The sequence below is a fragment of the Camarhynchus parvulus genome, chromosome 4A (genome assembly GCF_901933205.1).
Source record: "Camarhynchus parvulus chromosome 4A, STF_HiC, whole genome shotgun sequence".
NCBI classification, from domain to species: domain Eukaryota; kingdom Metazoa; phylum Chordata; class Aves; order Passeriformes; family Thraupidae; genus Camarhynchus; species Camarhynchus parvulus.
The window spans coordinates 19453716-19465991 of record NC_044600.1 but is presented as its reverse complement, the minus strand read 5'-3'; the positions used below and the strand labels follow the sequence as shown (position 1 = coordinate 19465991).

General features: G+C 57.3%; 1 protein-coding gene across 1 annotated transcript; it reads right to left on the bottom strand.

Annotated features, from left to right (window-relative positions):
- Positions 1–3602: 3602 nt before the first annotated feature.
- On the bottom strand, positions 3603–10716 carry FAAH2 (fatty acid amide hydrolase 2). Its single transcript, XM_030967537.1, has 11 exons — positions 10522–10716; positions 10341–10423; positions 9907–10040; positions 9424–9633; positions 8904–9023; positions 8310–8445; positions 7397–7514; positions 6940–7059; positions 5920–6031; positions 5100–5294; positions 3603–4470 (listed from the first exon to the last, which is right to left on the bottom strand). Exons 1-11 carry the CDS (start codon positions 10714–10716, stop codon positions 4295–4297), a joined length of 1599 nt encoding a protein of 532 aa, XP_030823397.1. The 3' UTR covers positions 3603–4294.
- Between the last annotated feature and the right edge of the window lie 1560 nt (positions 10717–12276).

Sequence of the window (12276 nt, the reverse complement as noted above, 5' to 3'; positions counted from 1 at the left end):
AGCTGAGGCAGGGAGAACCCACCAAGGAGTTGAGGCTGTTGAGGCTCTGTGCTACAAGGGAAATGGAGAGACTGGTGACAGCTTGAGCCTCAGAGAAAGGTGACTGTGAGTGGCGGGGTCTTATCAACACAAGAAGAAGATAGAGTCAGTGGTGCCCAGCAAAAGTACAAGAGGCAGTGGACACAAGTTGAAATACAGGAAATCCCATTTAGCATAATGGGAAAAAAATCCAAATTCAAAACCCCAGTCCAAAAGCAACCCCTTAGTTTGTTACTGGGATAGTGAGCAGGAAAGGGACCAAGCTGAACAGGGATGTTGTCCTGAAGTTGTTCAAAACCCACCAGGACACACTCCTGAGTTGACCTTGCATGTGCAGGGGTAGGACAAGCCAATCCTTGCCAACTCCACTGCTCTGTTACCCTGTGGCATTTACTGCCAGACAACAGTCATCTGGCTGCCAGAGGTCCCCAACAGCCTCTGCCAGGGTATAAGAGGACCAGACCCCTTCACCCCTCCTCCCCACCCACCTGTTCCGCCACTCCACCTCATAGGTGGCAGAGCTGGGTGAGCTGGGGTCTGGCTCCCAGCGCAGCAAGACGTGGAAGTTCTGTGCCTCCAGCCTGACGCGCCGTGGCCTCAGTAGCATCCCTGGGGAGGAAGCAGAGGGGTATGAGGCAGTGTCCTGCAGGGTCCCCTTGTGGCACAGGTTCCTCAGCTTCATCCCAGCACAGGCAAACACTGACTTCAAAGGAGGTGCTCAGCACCTGTATCCCCCCCAATTGGTCACACACCGAGAACACCCTCTCCACACTTCTGCCAAAGCAGAGACACAGCTGACAAAACAGGAGAGACGACAACCTGACACAGCTGCTGCTGACCCAGGGGTTTTCTTTCTCATCATTCCTTGACAACCACCTGGGCCCCTCCTCTTCACAGGTACCTTTAGTAGGTTTGAGAGGTGTCCCTGTGCCTTCTCCGGCCCTGCAGCCAGCCACCCCCCCCGGCCTGTGGTGACAGCTTCAGCACTGGCTTACCCTGGAGCAGGGAGCAGCTGGCCAGGGACAGCAGCAGGAGCAGGGCAGGGCTCATCCTACCACAGCCCATCCATCTGCCCCAGCACTATGCAGCCGTGCCGGGGGCCATGGAAAGGGATGGGTGTGCTGCAGCTGTTCTGCTACCCACAGACATAATGTGCTGCTGGAACCTGGGATTAAAAACGGAAGCTTCAGCCAGTGTCACTGCCCCATGAAGCCCACACGCCTATTGTGGCACAGAGGTGTCCACTCTGGAGGGCAGGGACCTTCTGCTGCGCACTGGGGGTGCAGCAGGGTAGGTACCCTCAGAGCTGTGGTGGTAAGTGGACCCACAGGGACAGTGAGCAGCTGCCACACTGCTATGGCACTATGCACGTGCTGCAGCAACCTTCTGTTGCACCCACCTCTGGCACCCCGTGGTGAGAAGTTGCACTGCCTTTGTCACCAGGATGTGGGTCTGAGAAAGCTCCTCACCTGAGGCTCACACCACTGGGGAGGTGACTCAGCCCAGCTCTGGGCATGACTCACACTGGCACAACCTGTGACACCACTGCCAGGACACCCCCAGCCACTCCACAGACTCCCCGGTATGGGGAGGGCACCACCCCACAAGGCAAAATGGGGCACAATGAGGGCTGTAAGCAGAGACCTCAGAGTGTGAACCACAGCACAGGCTGGTCCAGCTGGGCACCTGTACCTGGCCAGTCCCTTCTTACCTTGGTCTTGCCCCACCATTCAGCTACCAGGAATCTTGCCCTGCTCTTGCTGGTCATGGAGGTAATCTTCCTCTCCTGGAGCAGACATGCAAGGGCTTTGAGGCTACCAACACCAACATTGTGGTTGTGGGGACACATTCCCCCAGGATGGTGGGGAGCCCAGGGACACCTCCAGAGGCAGAGGGGTGGGAGCACCCCTGACCAGATGGGACACCAGTGGGGCTGGCTCACCGCTGTTGCTGCTTCTCACACCAACTTTTCACTATTACAAGCGCAAGCACCTCAGCACGTGGGTACAAAACATTGCCTCCATGTTTTCTCTGTCCCTTGCAGGATTAAGAGCTTGAAACAAGGAGGAACAGTAAACAAGCAGGGACATGCAGCTGCAAACTGTGGGTGAGGGCTGAGGTGAGAACTCTGAAGCACCAGAGCTGAAGCACAGGCAGTCGGCCTAGGGATTCCCCCCTCGCTGAGACCAACAAGAACCCTCCTGGCTTTGCAACAGAGCCCATTGAAGGAGGCAGTATTTCTGCCTGGAGGGAGAAAGAGCCTCCAGGATTGTTCCTGGGGCTTACAGAGGCACAGAACTGGGGAACTGATGGAGACCCTAGGACTAGCTGCCTGTGCAGGCAGGGACAGGGCTGCTCTCACTGCAGAAGGCAGCACAAGGGAGGCAATGTTTCCCTGAAGCAGCAAGGGTGACTGCAGGCCACTCCCTGCTAGCCCCCCTCTGAACCCCAGCACATCCGTTCCCCTTCTGCCATGGCCAGAGGAAAAGTCCCAGCAACTCTCCCTCTGTTGTGCCATTAACTGAGATTGTGGGGATTAACACCCTCTGCTCTGCACATCCTCTCCTTTTCTGTATCCCCATCACATTACCCTGAAGCACCAGCACTACCCCCAGCCTTGATCCAGCATTTCCTCTCTGCCCCTCTGCAGTATCAGAAACCCACCCCACCAACCACACTGTTAAACACAACACCCTCAGCTCAGCAACCTCACGTTTGGCTCCGAATGTTCACTGGAAGCGTTACCACGGTCTGCTCAGCTGCCAGGCTTCCTCCAGATGGGGGACAGTCCGTGTTGTCTGTGCAACCCCGCTGGGAGGCGTGATTTGACTTGGGTGGTTTGTACCTCCTTTGCTGAGCCAGGGTTTGTTTTTTTTTCCTTCCTTGCTTCCTCATTAGAACCGTCCCAGATGGGCACAGGTGCTCAGCAGTGCCCTCTGCACACCAGAGCTGAGGCACAGCCTGTCCCAGCACGCCATCCCAGCAGATGCACTACCCCGGCACGGACCATCAGTGGTGTGAGGACAGAAAGGAGCAAGGCTTCAGGCCAGGGGTGACACATGGCAGGGCAGACACAGGCCAGGACATCCCAGTAAAACCAGTAGCAGGTTTTATCCTTGCCAAGACCAACGCTGCAGACTGGGCACACAGGGCTGGGCCCCCTCATTTTGCCCTGGCGACCACGAGGGACCTGCATGTGGCTCTGCACCACCTCAAGAGCTCCAGGCCTCTGGCAGCCCACTGGGACAAAACACAGCTGAACTCGTGCATCCCAAGAAGTGGGCAACCATTGCAGGACTAATAGAGCCATTGACAGCAGCATTGTGGGGCTCATAAGCACCATTCAACTCTGCCCAGGGCCCAGCAGTCACTGTCGGCCTGGGCATTCCAAAACAAGAGCCCTAGAGTGGCCAAGTGTCATCCCGGGGGGCAATGCCAGCATCTCCACTGTTGTCCCTGCACCACTTCAATGGCCAGCAGTGCTGGGTAGCCCTGGCACATCGCTGGTAGAAATGGGGCTGGGGCCTGGCAGGAGCTGGAAGGGAGACCGCCACGAGGAAAAGGACACATAGCCACAGTAGACTGGACAAGCTCTTTTAATACCTCACTGAATAACAGTGCTGAAATGCTCCCAGCTGTGCCTGACAGCTGCACACACTGCAGAGCCCAGCATCCACCACCGCACAAAGCGCTGTTGGTAAGGCAGGCCTATGGCTCCTCCAGCCCCCTCAACCCCTCTCCCTTTTTGGTCAAAGGGTGGGGGAAGCCTGCAGGAGCCTGGGAGGACTGTGGGGGCTAGCAAGCCTGGGTGCAGCAAGCACAGTCCAGCCCTGTGGGTAGGGTCAGGCCAAGGAGGACTCCCATAGGCCCAGGCAGCCCAGAGGGGCGCTGCACAGCTGCCCCCAGCAATCTGGAAGCACGTCCTCTGGCCAGCTCTCACTCAGTGCTTTGAAAGCAGAAAGGTTCCAGAGCTGGCCAACTCCATGGTCTGGAAAAGGTGGGTGGGTGCCCACTGCAGGCAGGATGCAGGCAGGGCATCCTCAGACTGTGGCACTGGGGCTCCTGAGGGGTTCGGGAAAGGCAGGTCTCTCCCTGACAGAGGGTGCCACAGGGATGAGGACTCCAGTGGCAGTGGTCCAGCTGTTCCTGCACTGGAGACACCACCAGGGTGCAGGGGGATGCAGAGGGAGCAGGCATTGCCGTGATGGGATCAAGCATCAGCACTTGTCACTGCCTCTGTCCCTGTTGCTCAAGGTTAAACTTCCCCTGGCAAAACCCATCCTCCAAAGGCTTTCTCCAGGTACCGGGCCACCGCCAGCGTCAAGTGGTCATTGTAGGAGGCCGCCACCAGCTGGATGCCCAGTGGCAGCCCCTCGCTGCCCAGCCCCAGCGGGCACTGTGTCACCGGCAGGCCCAGGACATTGAAGATGGCTGCAAGAGAGAAGGTTGGATAGATCAGAATGAGCACAAAGACTGGGATACATCACTGCCTGGCTCTCCCACCCTGGGCAGGCAGCTCTGCCATACACAGCACCAAGATCTGGGAGCTGGTGCTTCATGCAGCAGTGCAGAGACATGGTGACAAGGGACATCAGTGGCCAGAGATTCCCAGCGCCCACATGATGTGTATAAACAGCATCCATGAGGGATGGCATACACTGTGGCATGCAAAATTTGGGACATTCCTGTGCCAGGCACCAGCCCTCCATCACTCCACAAAGCAAGGCAGCACTGACACCACATGGGAACCACACAAGGGGCCCCAGGCTGTACCCCAAGAGATGGCAGGTTTCAGGTTCCTCCTAAACCCCAATATCACACACAAAGTCACACCTGCCCTGCTGTGGACAGGCACCTTTGGCAAAAGGTAAAAGATGCCACACGGTATGAAGCACGACAACCGTCACTCCAAGACAAGACACCTCTCTTTGCTGCACAGCCCATCGTCAGCAATGCAAACACTTTGGATACAACAGCCCAGCTGCCAGCCCACACTACTGCCACAGGGAGATAATTTTGGTAGCCCTAGCTGCAACCCCACAGGAGCCAGGGCTGCTCACCTGTGTAGGCAAAATTGAAGGGCATGCAAATGGGGGAGTGGTGCTTGGGGGCGATGGTGGGGTGTGAGGGATAGAGGAGCACCCCATCTGGCCCCAGCAGTGCCTCCATCTCCTCCTGTAGGCTCTTCCCCATGCTCACCAGCTTGGCCTTCCCACTGGGGTTGAGGTTCACCAGCTTCTCTGTCAGTCCCAGGGCTGCAGCAAACGGTAGAAATGGGGACAAGAGCATATGAGAGGACTGTGGTCTATGTGGGGCAGAAACAACGCCTAGCCACATGCAACATCCCCTGCTTCTGGGGTGGCCTCCCAAGCACCCCTTCCTGCCAGTAGCCACAGCAGATTGCCCCTAGCACAGCTTTGTGGTCACCATTCCCCCAGCTCTGCCAAGGGACAAGCATTCAGCCTGCCCCTTCCTTCCAGCTTTTCCAGCCAGTGGGGCTGAGCAGAGCTGGCAGAACGACCCCAGCACTCATTAGACAGCAGCACAACTGTGTTAATTAGGATTCTCTAGTACCCGCTGCTATAAAACAAGATCAGTGCAGACCCTGACTGAGCCCTCTGAGCCCCCAGCAGTTCTGGTGCGGCTCACAGCAGAAGTGAACCCTGCCCCCAGCTCCATCATCCTCACTTCTTCCTCCAAGGTACCCACTCCCATCTATCAAAGATCCAGACTCTTGAGCTAGCCTTCAAAACTAGGCTGAAGCTGCTCAGGGCAAACCCCGAGTTCCTTCACTGGGCATTGGAAGGGTAATACCTGCATTCAACAACTTGCCCACCCCAGCACCGCCTCTGCACTTCCCAGGGCCCCTGCCAGCATTACCGATAGCTGGGAGAGTGTGAGAAGACATCCCCACGAGCCACTTCATCAGCTCCCACAGCGGCCACACTGGCTTCCCATGGTCCCCCAGCAGGTCTGTGAATCTTTGTGCCTCCTGTAACACACCCACTCCCCTGTCAGCAAAGCCAACATGCAGCAGGGAGGCACAGGCTGGCAATGGACAGTGAAATTTCAGTTATCTCATTATCCCAATGTGAGGTGTTCCTGCTTTAACACAGGAGATGTCCATCAGGTGCTCCACAGCTGTGATACTGATCCAGAGCAGCAGCAGGAGCATTATTCCTTGCCAGAGACAGCAAGGAGATGGGAGAACCCCCCCTAGAGCAGCACCCAACTGACACAATGCAAGGGACAATGTCGCAGAGGCATTGCCTCCTGTGATATGACGATTGGACCTGGAAGAAGGAGGCAGAGGAGCCAGACAAGCCCTCCTTGGTGTGGTGGGGCTGGGCTGTTTCATCACTGCCTCTGTGCCAGGAATGCATAAATTATGACACTCCCAGAGGTTTATTTTATTACAAAGTACTTTCCTGCATGCACGGATCTAGTGCAGCAGCTGCAATGCCAGGGAAGAATTACACAAGCAGGCCTCCTGCTGGAAAGCTGCTAGTCCCCTGCCTGTCTTGGCATCCCAAAGGATGTTAATCCCAGCCTACAAGTCAGAAGACACAGCATGGGGCAAAGAGCAAGGCAGGATGCCCCCTGCTTGGCTGACTTACCAATCTGCATGGAAAAGGTCAATGTGCCAAAACAACCTCCCCCCTCCCGATTACCACATTGCTCCTCTGCTGAGAGCTAGGGCCTCAACCCACAGGACAGCAAGGGAGAAGGTGCTGTGCAACTTTAGGAAGAGGTGAAAGGAGAACTGGGGGGGGACATATGGAGCAGGGAAAGCGCCTGGGTAGGTTTAGGAAGCCTACAGCTCTCCACAGCTGGCCCCGAACAGCTGTTTCTTCCCTGATGCCTCCAAAGTTGTGCCTTTGCCAACTCACTCTGACACACCTGTCCCTCACTGTCCTTGGATGACATCATGGCTGACCAGATCTGGAAAGAATACTTCATCTTGTGGATTGCCACATGCTGAACCTGGACCCCAAGGTCATTTTCAAGGTGCTCCACCACCTGAAGGGAAGAGCAAGGACGGGTTTGTTCCCATAAAGATTTGACACCTGCCATGAGCCCGTGGAAACTACAGAGAAGAGAGTAAGGGGACCTACTCACAAGATCTTCCCCTTGTGTCTTCTTTAGCCCTGAAGGAGAAAAAGTTCTTTCTACTTTTTAACCCCTGAAAGCACAGGACTGGGATGCAAGGCTGCCTCCCCAGCCCTTCATTTTGCCAGCTCCTGCAGGAGCCACACAAAAAGCAGCTCTTTCCCCTCCCCAGGGCTCCTTTGACTGGTCTCCCCAGGTTCTATCTTCACGGTCACCCCAGTGAGTACCATCCTCTGCTGCTTCCTACCTTCTTTTGGGCCTGCAAGATCTCCTTGTCCACAGGTGATACAAAAATGGACCCACCATCATGATCCATGCAGTGGAATTTGATTTTCTCCAGCGACACTTTCTCATTCAGCTTCAGCCTGGGAAAGGAATGGTGCTTTGTCACAAATCCATCCCTGGCTCCTCTGCAGCTGCTAGAGGTTCTCACACGCTTGTTATGTGTCCCCAAGGGACCCTGCTCTGTCCCCCAGAGTGGCAAGGTGAGACCCTGAAGACACAGACACCTACTGTCCACAACACATCCAGCTGCTCACCTGCCCCCTCAGTCCCATCAAGTTTCTGTTGGGAAAATTCCCATTTCTCCAGAAGCACCTTGTGACTACAAACCCTGGCTGCAGCCAAGGCTGGGATTGCACAAGAGCCTGGGAAAAAGCAAAGTGGTAATGGAGAGAGCAACTGTGTGCAAGCTGTGGCAAAAAGGAGGGGTGCTCCATGTGCCCCATCTCTGCTCTGCTCCTCACTGACACGCAGCATGGTTGCACTTCATTGCACGGACCAAGAAATGAAGGAACTGAACTGGCCATGATGTGGGGATGGAAAACTCCTCATTCAACAACAGGAAAAAAGCCGCTGCAATATCCAGGAGCAAGGCCAGCCCTGGGAGGGGTGTGTGGGACAGAGCTAGGAAGCAGCTTACTGGTGAAGGGGGAACCTATCACTCTGCCCATGGCTGCTGGTTCCTGGGAGTACGTGGGTGGTGGGAAGGGCAGTCCCAGAAGCCAAGGTCCTGCTGAAGCCAGCAGCAGAGGAAGGAAATCAGAAACAAGCAAACTGGGTGGGGTGCAGACCTGTCTCGTACAAAGGCCTCATACATTGTGAGGACCAGAGAGCTGCTGACTCCAGCTCAGCAGCTTGGAGCAGTGGGAACAACTCACTTGCTGACCCCAGGACCGGCCATGACTCTCAACACAGGCTCCAGGTCCTCTGCGTAGCGGCACAAGGGCCCTGTGCACAGGTAGCTGGTCCGCACCCCGTGAGCGTTTGGGAACTGGCCGTCGTTGGGCACCACCCCTGAGAGCAGAGAAGTCAGATACTACCCCAAGTATTGCCTCCAGATGGGGACAGCCCTGCTGGGGGGGTCTTTGGGTGCAGGAAGACATGGTTCCCCAGGGACTGTACACCCCACAAGTGCTGATGGCAAGGTTCATGGTGTGAGGATGGGAGGAAAAGCACCCAGTCAGGACACTGGAAGACAGAGAAACATTGCATACTGAGGATGCAATACTTGGGTAAACCCCAGCCCGTCTCCAATGTGCCTGGCATTCTGCCACCAAAAGCTTCCCAACTGCCAACCCCAGCTGGGCTTCCTCAACAGGCTAGTCCCATACAAGAAGTTACCTGACTCCTTACAGCAATCTCCCAGCAACCAGCATAGAGGTGTCCTGAAGGAGTTCATCCCACAGCCCCCATTCCACCTCATGGCATTTCTGCTGGTGGGGAAGAGGAGGAGACCCCAGCACCCACCTTACCTGTCGTGGGTTTATGGCCAAAGACTCCATTGAAGAAGGCAGGCATTCGGATGCTGCCACCGATGTCAGAGCCCACACCTACAACTGAGCAGGCAGCTGCCAGGACACTGCCCTCCCCACCTGCACAGGAGAAAACATGGCAAAACCCCATAGATTTATGGTGCAAATCATCCAGGAAAGCAGGAACACCTCACAGGGAGGGTGGGGACCTAAAAAGCAAGAAGGGTGGGGGACACCTTGGCTCTAGTGATGGGTAGGGGATAGATGGGGTACGTGGACCAAAGGGATTTGCCTGCCAAAGTACAACAGGGCAGGCTGAAGCAATGCCAAATGAAACACCCAGAAGAGGCAAGGCAGCTACACCTCCCAACAGCCTACAGCAGTGCGTAGGAAAGAGGCCTGTAAGCTCTGCAAGAGCCCAGGGACACGTTAACAGCTGTGTGCAGAGACTTGGAACTCTTCCCTCACTGCATTTTAACCTGCTACTCATGCAGGACTGTGCCGAGGTGCCGGGGTTCACCTGAGCTGCCGCCCACAATCCTCTGCAGGTCGTAGGGGTTGTTGGTCCGCCCGTAGACCCTGTTGCTGGACTCGTACCACATGCAGAGTTCGCTGCAGTTGGTGACACCCAGCGGGATGGCACCTGCCTGCTTCAGCCGTGACACCACAGTGGCATCCGAGGTGGCGATCACGTTGCGGCGGTTGACCAAGCCAGAGGTGTTGGGCATCCCTGTGGTGCCAAGGTCAATAGGAGGGAGGCATCAGGGCCAGTGCCCTGAGATGACCCAGAGCTGCAGGAAGCAGGCTCCCAGTGAGGGCTGCTCCTCTGAAGCACCTCAAGTTCTGTAGCACCTGTGTGCTACAAATGATCACAAACGCAGAAGCCCAGGCAGAGCTTGGTGCAAACCAGGGAAAGGGAGATTACTTCCCTCCAAGCACCTGCCACAGCCACCCACCACTCTGGGGAGCACGTCAAGAACTGGAGGCACAAAGATAAACCCACCATAAAGAGAAAAGGCCTCCTTAACGGTGATGGGAACTCCCAACAAGGGGAACTTCTCCTCCAGGCAGTCATCGCCAGGACCCTCCGAAAGCAGCTTATCGACCTGCCGGGCTTCCTGCAGGGCCTCCTCGAACCTGCAACAAAGCACCCGGCGATGCTCTGGCGCTGGATCAGAGAGGAGCGGTGTCCCCGCAGGGCGGGTGGACCCCAAGTGCGGCAGGAGCTTGTGGGGGAAGTGAGACTGCCTGGTCGTTGCCGAAGCCGGGAGCGACATCCCGGCCCAGCCGCCGCCGGGCGCTCGGCACGGCGCTGCCGCGGTGGCGGCGCGGGGATCCCCGTGTCCCCGGCGGAGTGCAGAGGTTGGGCCTGGGGCCCGAAGGGAGGCAGGCGGAGAGCCGCTGCCTCCTCGAGGGTGTCCTCTGCCTCCAGCTCACCTGTCCTTAACCACAGCATTGATGAGGGGATTCACCTCCTTGATCCTCTCCACGTACGCCTCCACCACCTCCACGCACGCCACCTGGGCACGGGGCACAGCGGGTCCCGCCGTCAGGCGCGGGCGCTGGGCGGACCGAGACCCGCTGCCCGCGCTCCCCCTCCCCGGGCCGCGGGTGGTACCTGCCGCGCGCGGAGCAGCTCCGCGAGGCGCCGCGCGGGCAGCAGCAGGAGCGCGCGCCGCGGCGGCGGGACGGCGCGCGGGGCGGCGCGCGCGGGCCGGCGCGGCGGCGGCAGCAGCGCAAGCAGCGCGAGGCAGACGCGCGACAGCAGCCGCAGCAGCGACGCGAGACAGCGCTCCGCGCGCGACAGCGCCATGACGGCCCTGCGCGCACCGCCCCGCGCGGAAGTGACGTCAGGGCGACGCACCGCCCGCGTTGCCGTGGCGACCGTCCGGTGCCCGTGCCGGTGCCCAGCGGCCGCACCGGCCCGGACCTCCCCGGGAACGCAGCAGTGCCCGGCGGCGCGGGGAGAAGGGCGGCCTCGCCCACCTTCTGTCTCGTGCGTGGCGCTCAGGCCCGCTCTGCCCGCCCCGGGCCGGCCCGCTGCTCTCTCCGGGACAAAGGCAACGGCTCGGGGGCGCACACGGCAGGCGAGCTGCGCTGGCGCCAGGTGCCAGCGGCGCCCCCGACGCGGGGCGTGTGCGGCTTAGCGAACGCGCCCCGGGCAGGGCTGCCCTGGCAGCCTCACCCGACCGGTTGCGGCGGCAGCCCGAGGCGCCGGGCTGAGCCCAGCAGCCGCAATGCCTCGGAGCTGCCCGCGGGAATGTCCCGTGCTGGACTGGAAGGAGACGGTTCCCTTTCCGGCAGAGGTTGCCTGTCCCCATCTAAAAGCCTGTCCTCTGGGTCAGACTGTGCAACAAACGCTCTACTGGGTGTCTAACGTGACTACGGGACATTAGGAACTATCAGTTTAAGGTTGACGTCAAATTATAATGTTCTTTTGCGTTACAAACACGAAGCCTCATTCTTGAGGTTTTCCCTTATAAAATACCGCTATTATCACACTTATTTTTAAACACGTTCTGAGGTGTTCAGATGCTTGATTATGGAAACAGGAAGAGCACTGTATAATCGTCAACCCTCAGGGCAAAGAATTGGTAATGCTGGGGAAAAAAAAATACTGTCTTTTAAAGCAAGGGTTTAAGCAGCATGTGAGCAGGCCTTACTGCATCTCTTCCCTTCCACACAGTTGGCAATTGAATTATCAGCACAAAGGAAGGCTACAAAGGGATACATTTCTTGTGAAAATCTTTTATGACCACATAGTCAACATATCAGCATTTATAGAACAATCTGCAACACACACACACCCTAGAAGGCCATCGGCCGACCTCTGCCCCCTAAAACCTAAGCTGACACCAAAGTCATCTTGATAGTAGTTCTTTTTTCACAATCTTATCAAGGATACTTTCTTTCCTCCCTGCCTGATGCAGGGAGGAGAGGAGAGGAGAGGAGAGGAGAGGAGAGGAGAGGAGAGGAGAGGAGAGGAGAGGAGAGGAGAGGAGAGGAGAGGAGAGGAGAGGAGAGGAGAGGAGAGGAGAGGAGAGGAGAGGAGAGGAGGAGAGGAGAGGAGAGGAGAGGAGAGGAGAGGAGAGGAGAGGAGAGGAGAGGAGAGGAGAGGAGAGGAGAGGAGAGGAGAGGAGAGGAGAGGAGAGGAGAGGAGAGGAGAGGAGAGGAGAGGAGAGGAGAGGAGAGGAGAGGAGAGGAGAGGAGAGGAGAGGAGAGGAGAGGAGAGGAGAGGGCTGATAAAGGCTCCCTCGGAACTCAGGAGTAAGTCAGGTGTCCTCTGTCTTCCAGAGCTAAAATAGTAAAACTCCTCTGAACTACCCTCCTAAATGTAATCTCAGCAATGCTTTTGTCAGTTTTTTTCCCTCAA

Excerpts from the sequence above, each read along its gene's own strand:
- FAAH2 (XM_030967537.1), bottom strand. The coding sequence starts at position 10,716 with ATGGCGCTGTCGCGCGCGGAGCGCTGTCTCGCGTCGCTGCTGCGGCTG. Across the intron at positions 10,424-10,521 it reads AGCTGCTCCGCGCGCGGCAG|GTGGCGTGCGTGGAGGTGGT; the intron begins GTACCACCCGCG and ends CCCCGTGCCCAG. Across the intron at positions 10,041-10,340 it reads AATGCTGTGGTTAAGGACAG|GTTCGAGGAGGCCCTGCAGG; the intron begins GTGAGCTGGAGG and ends GCTTTGTTGCAG.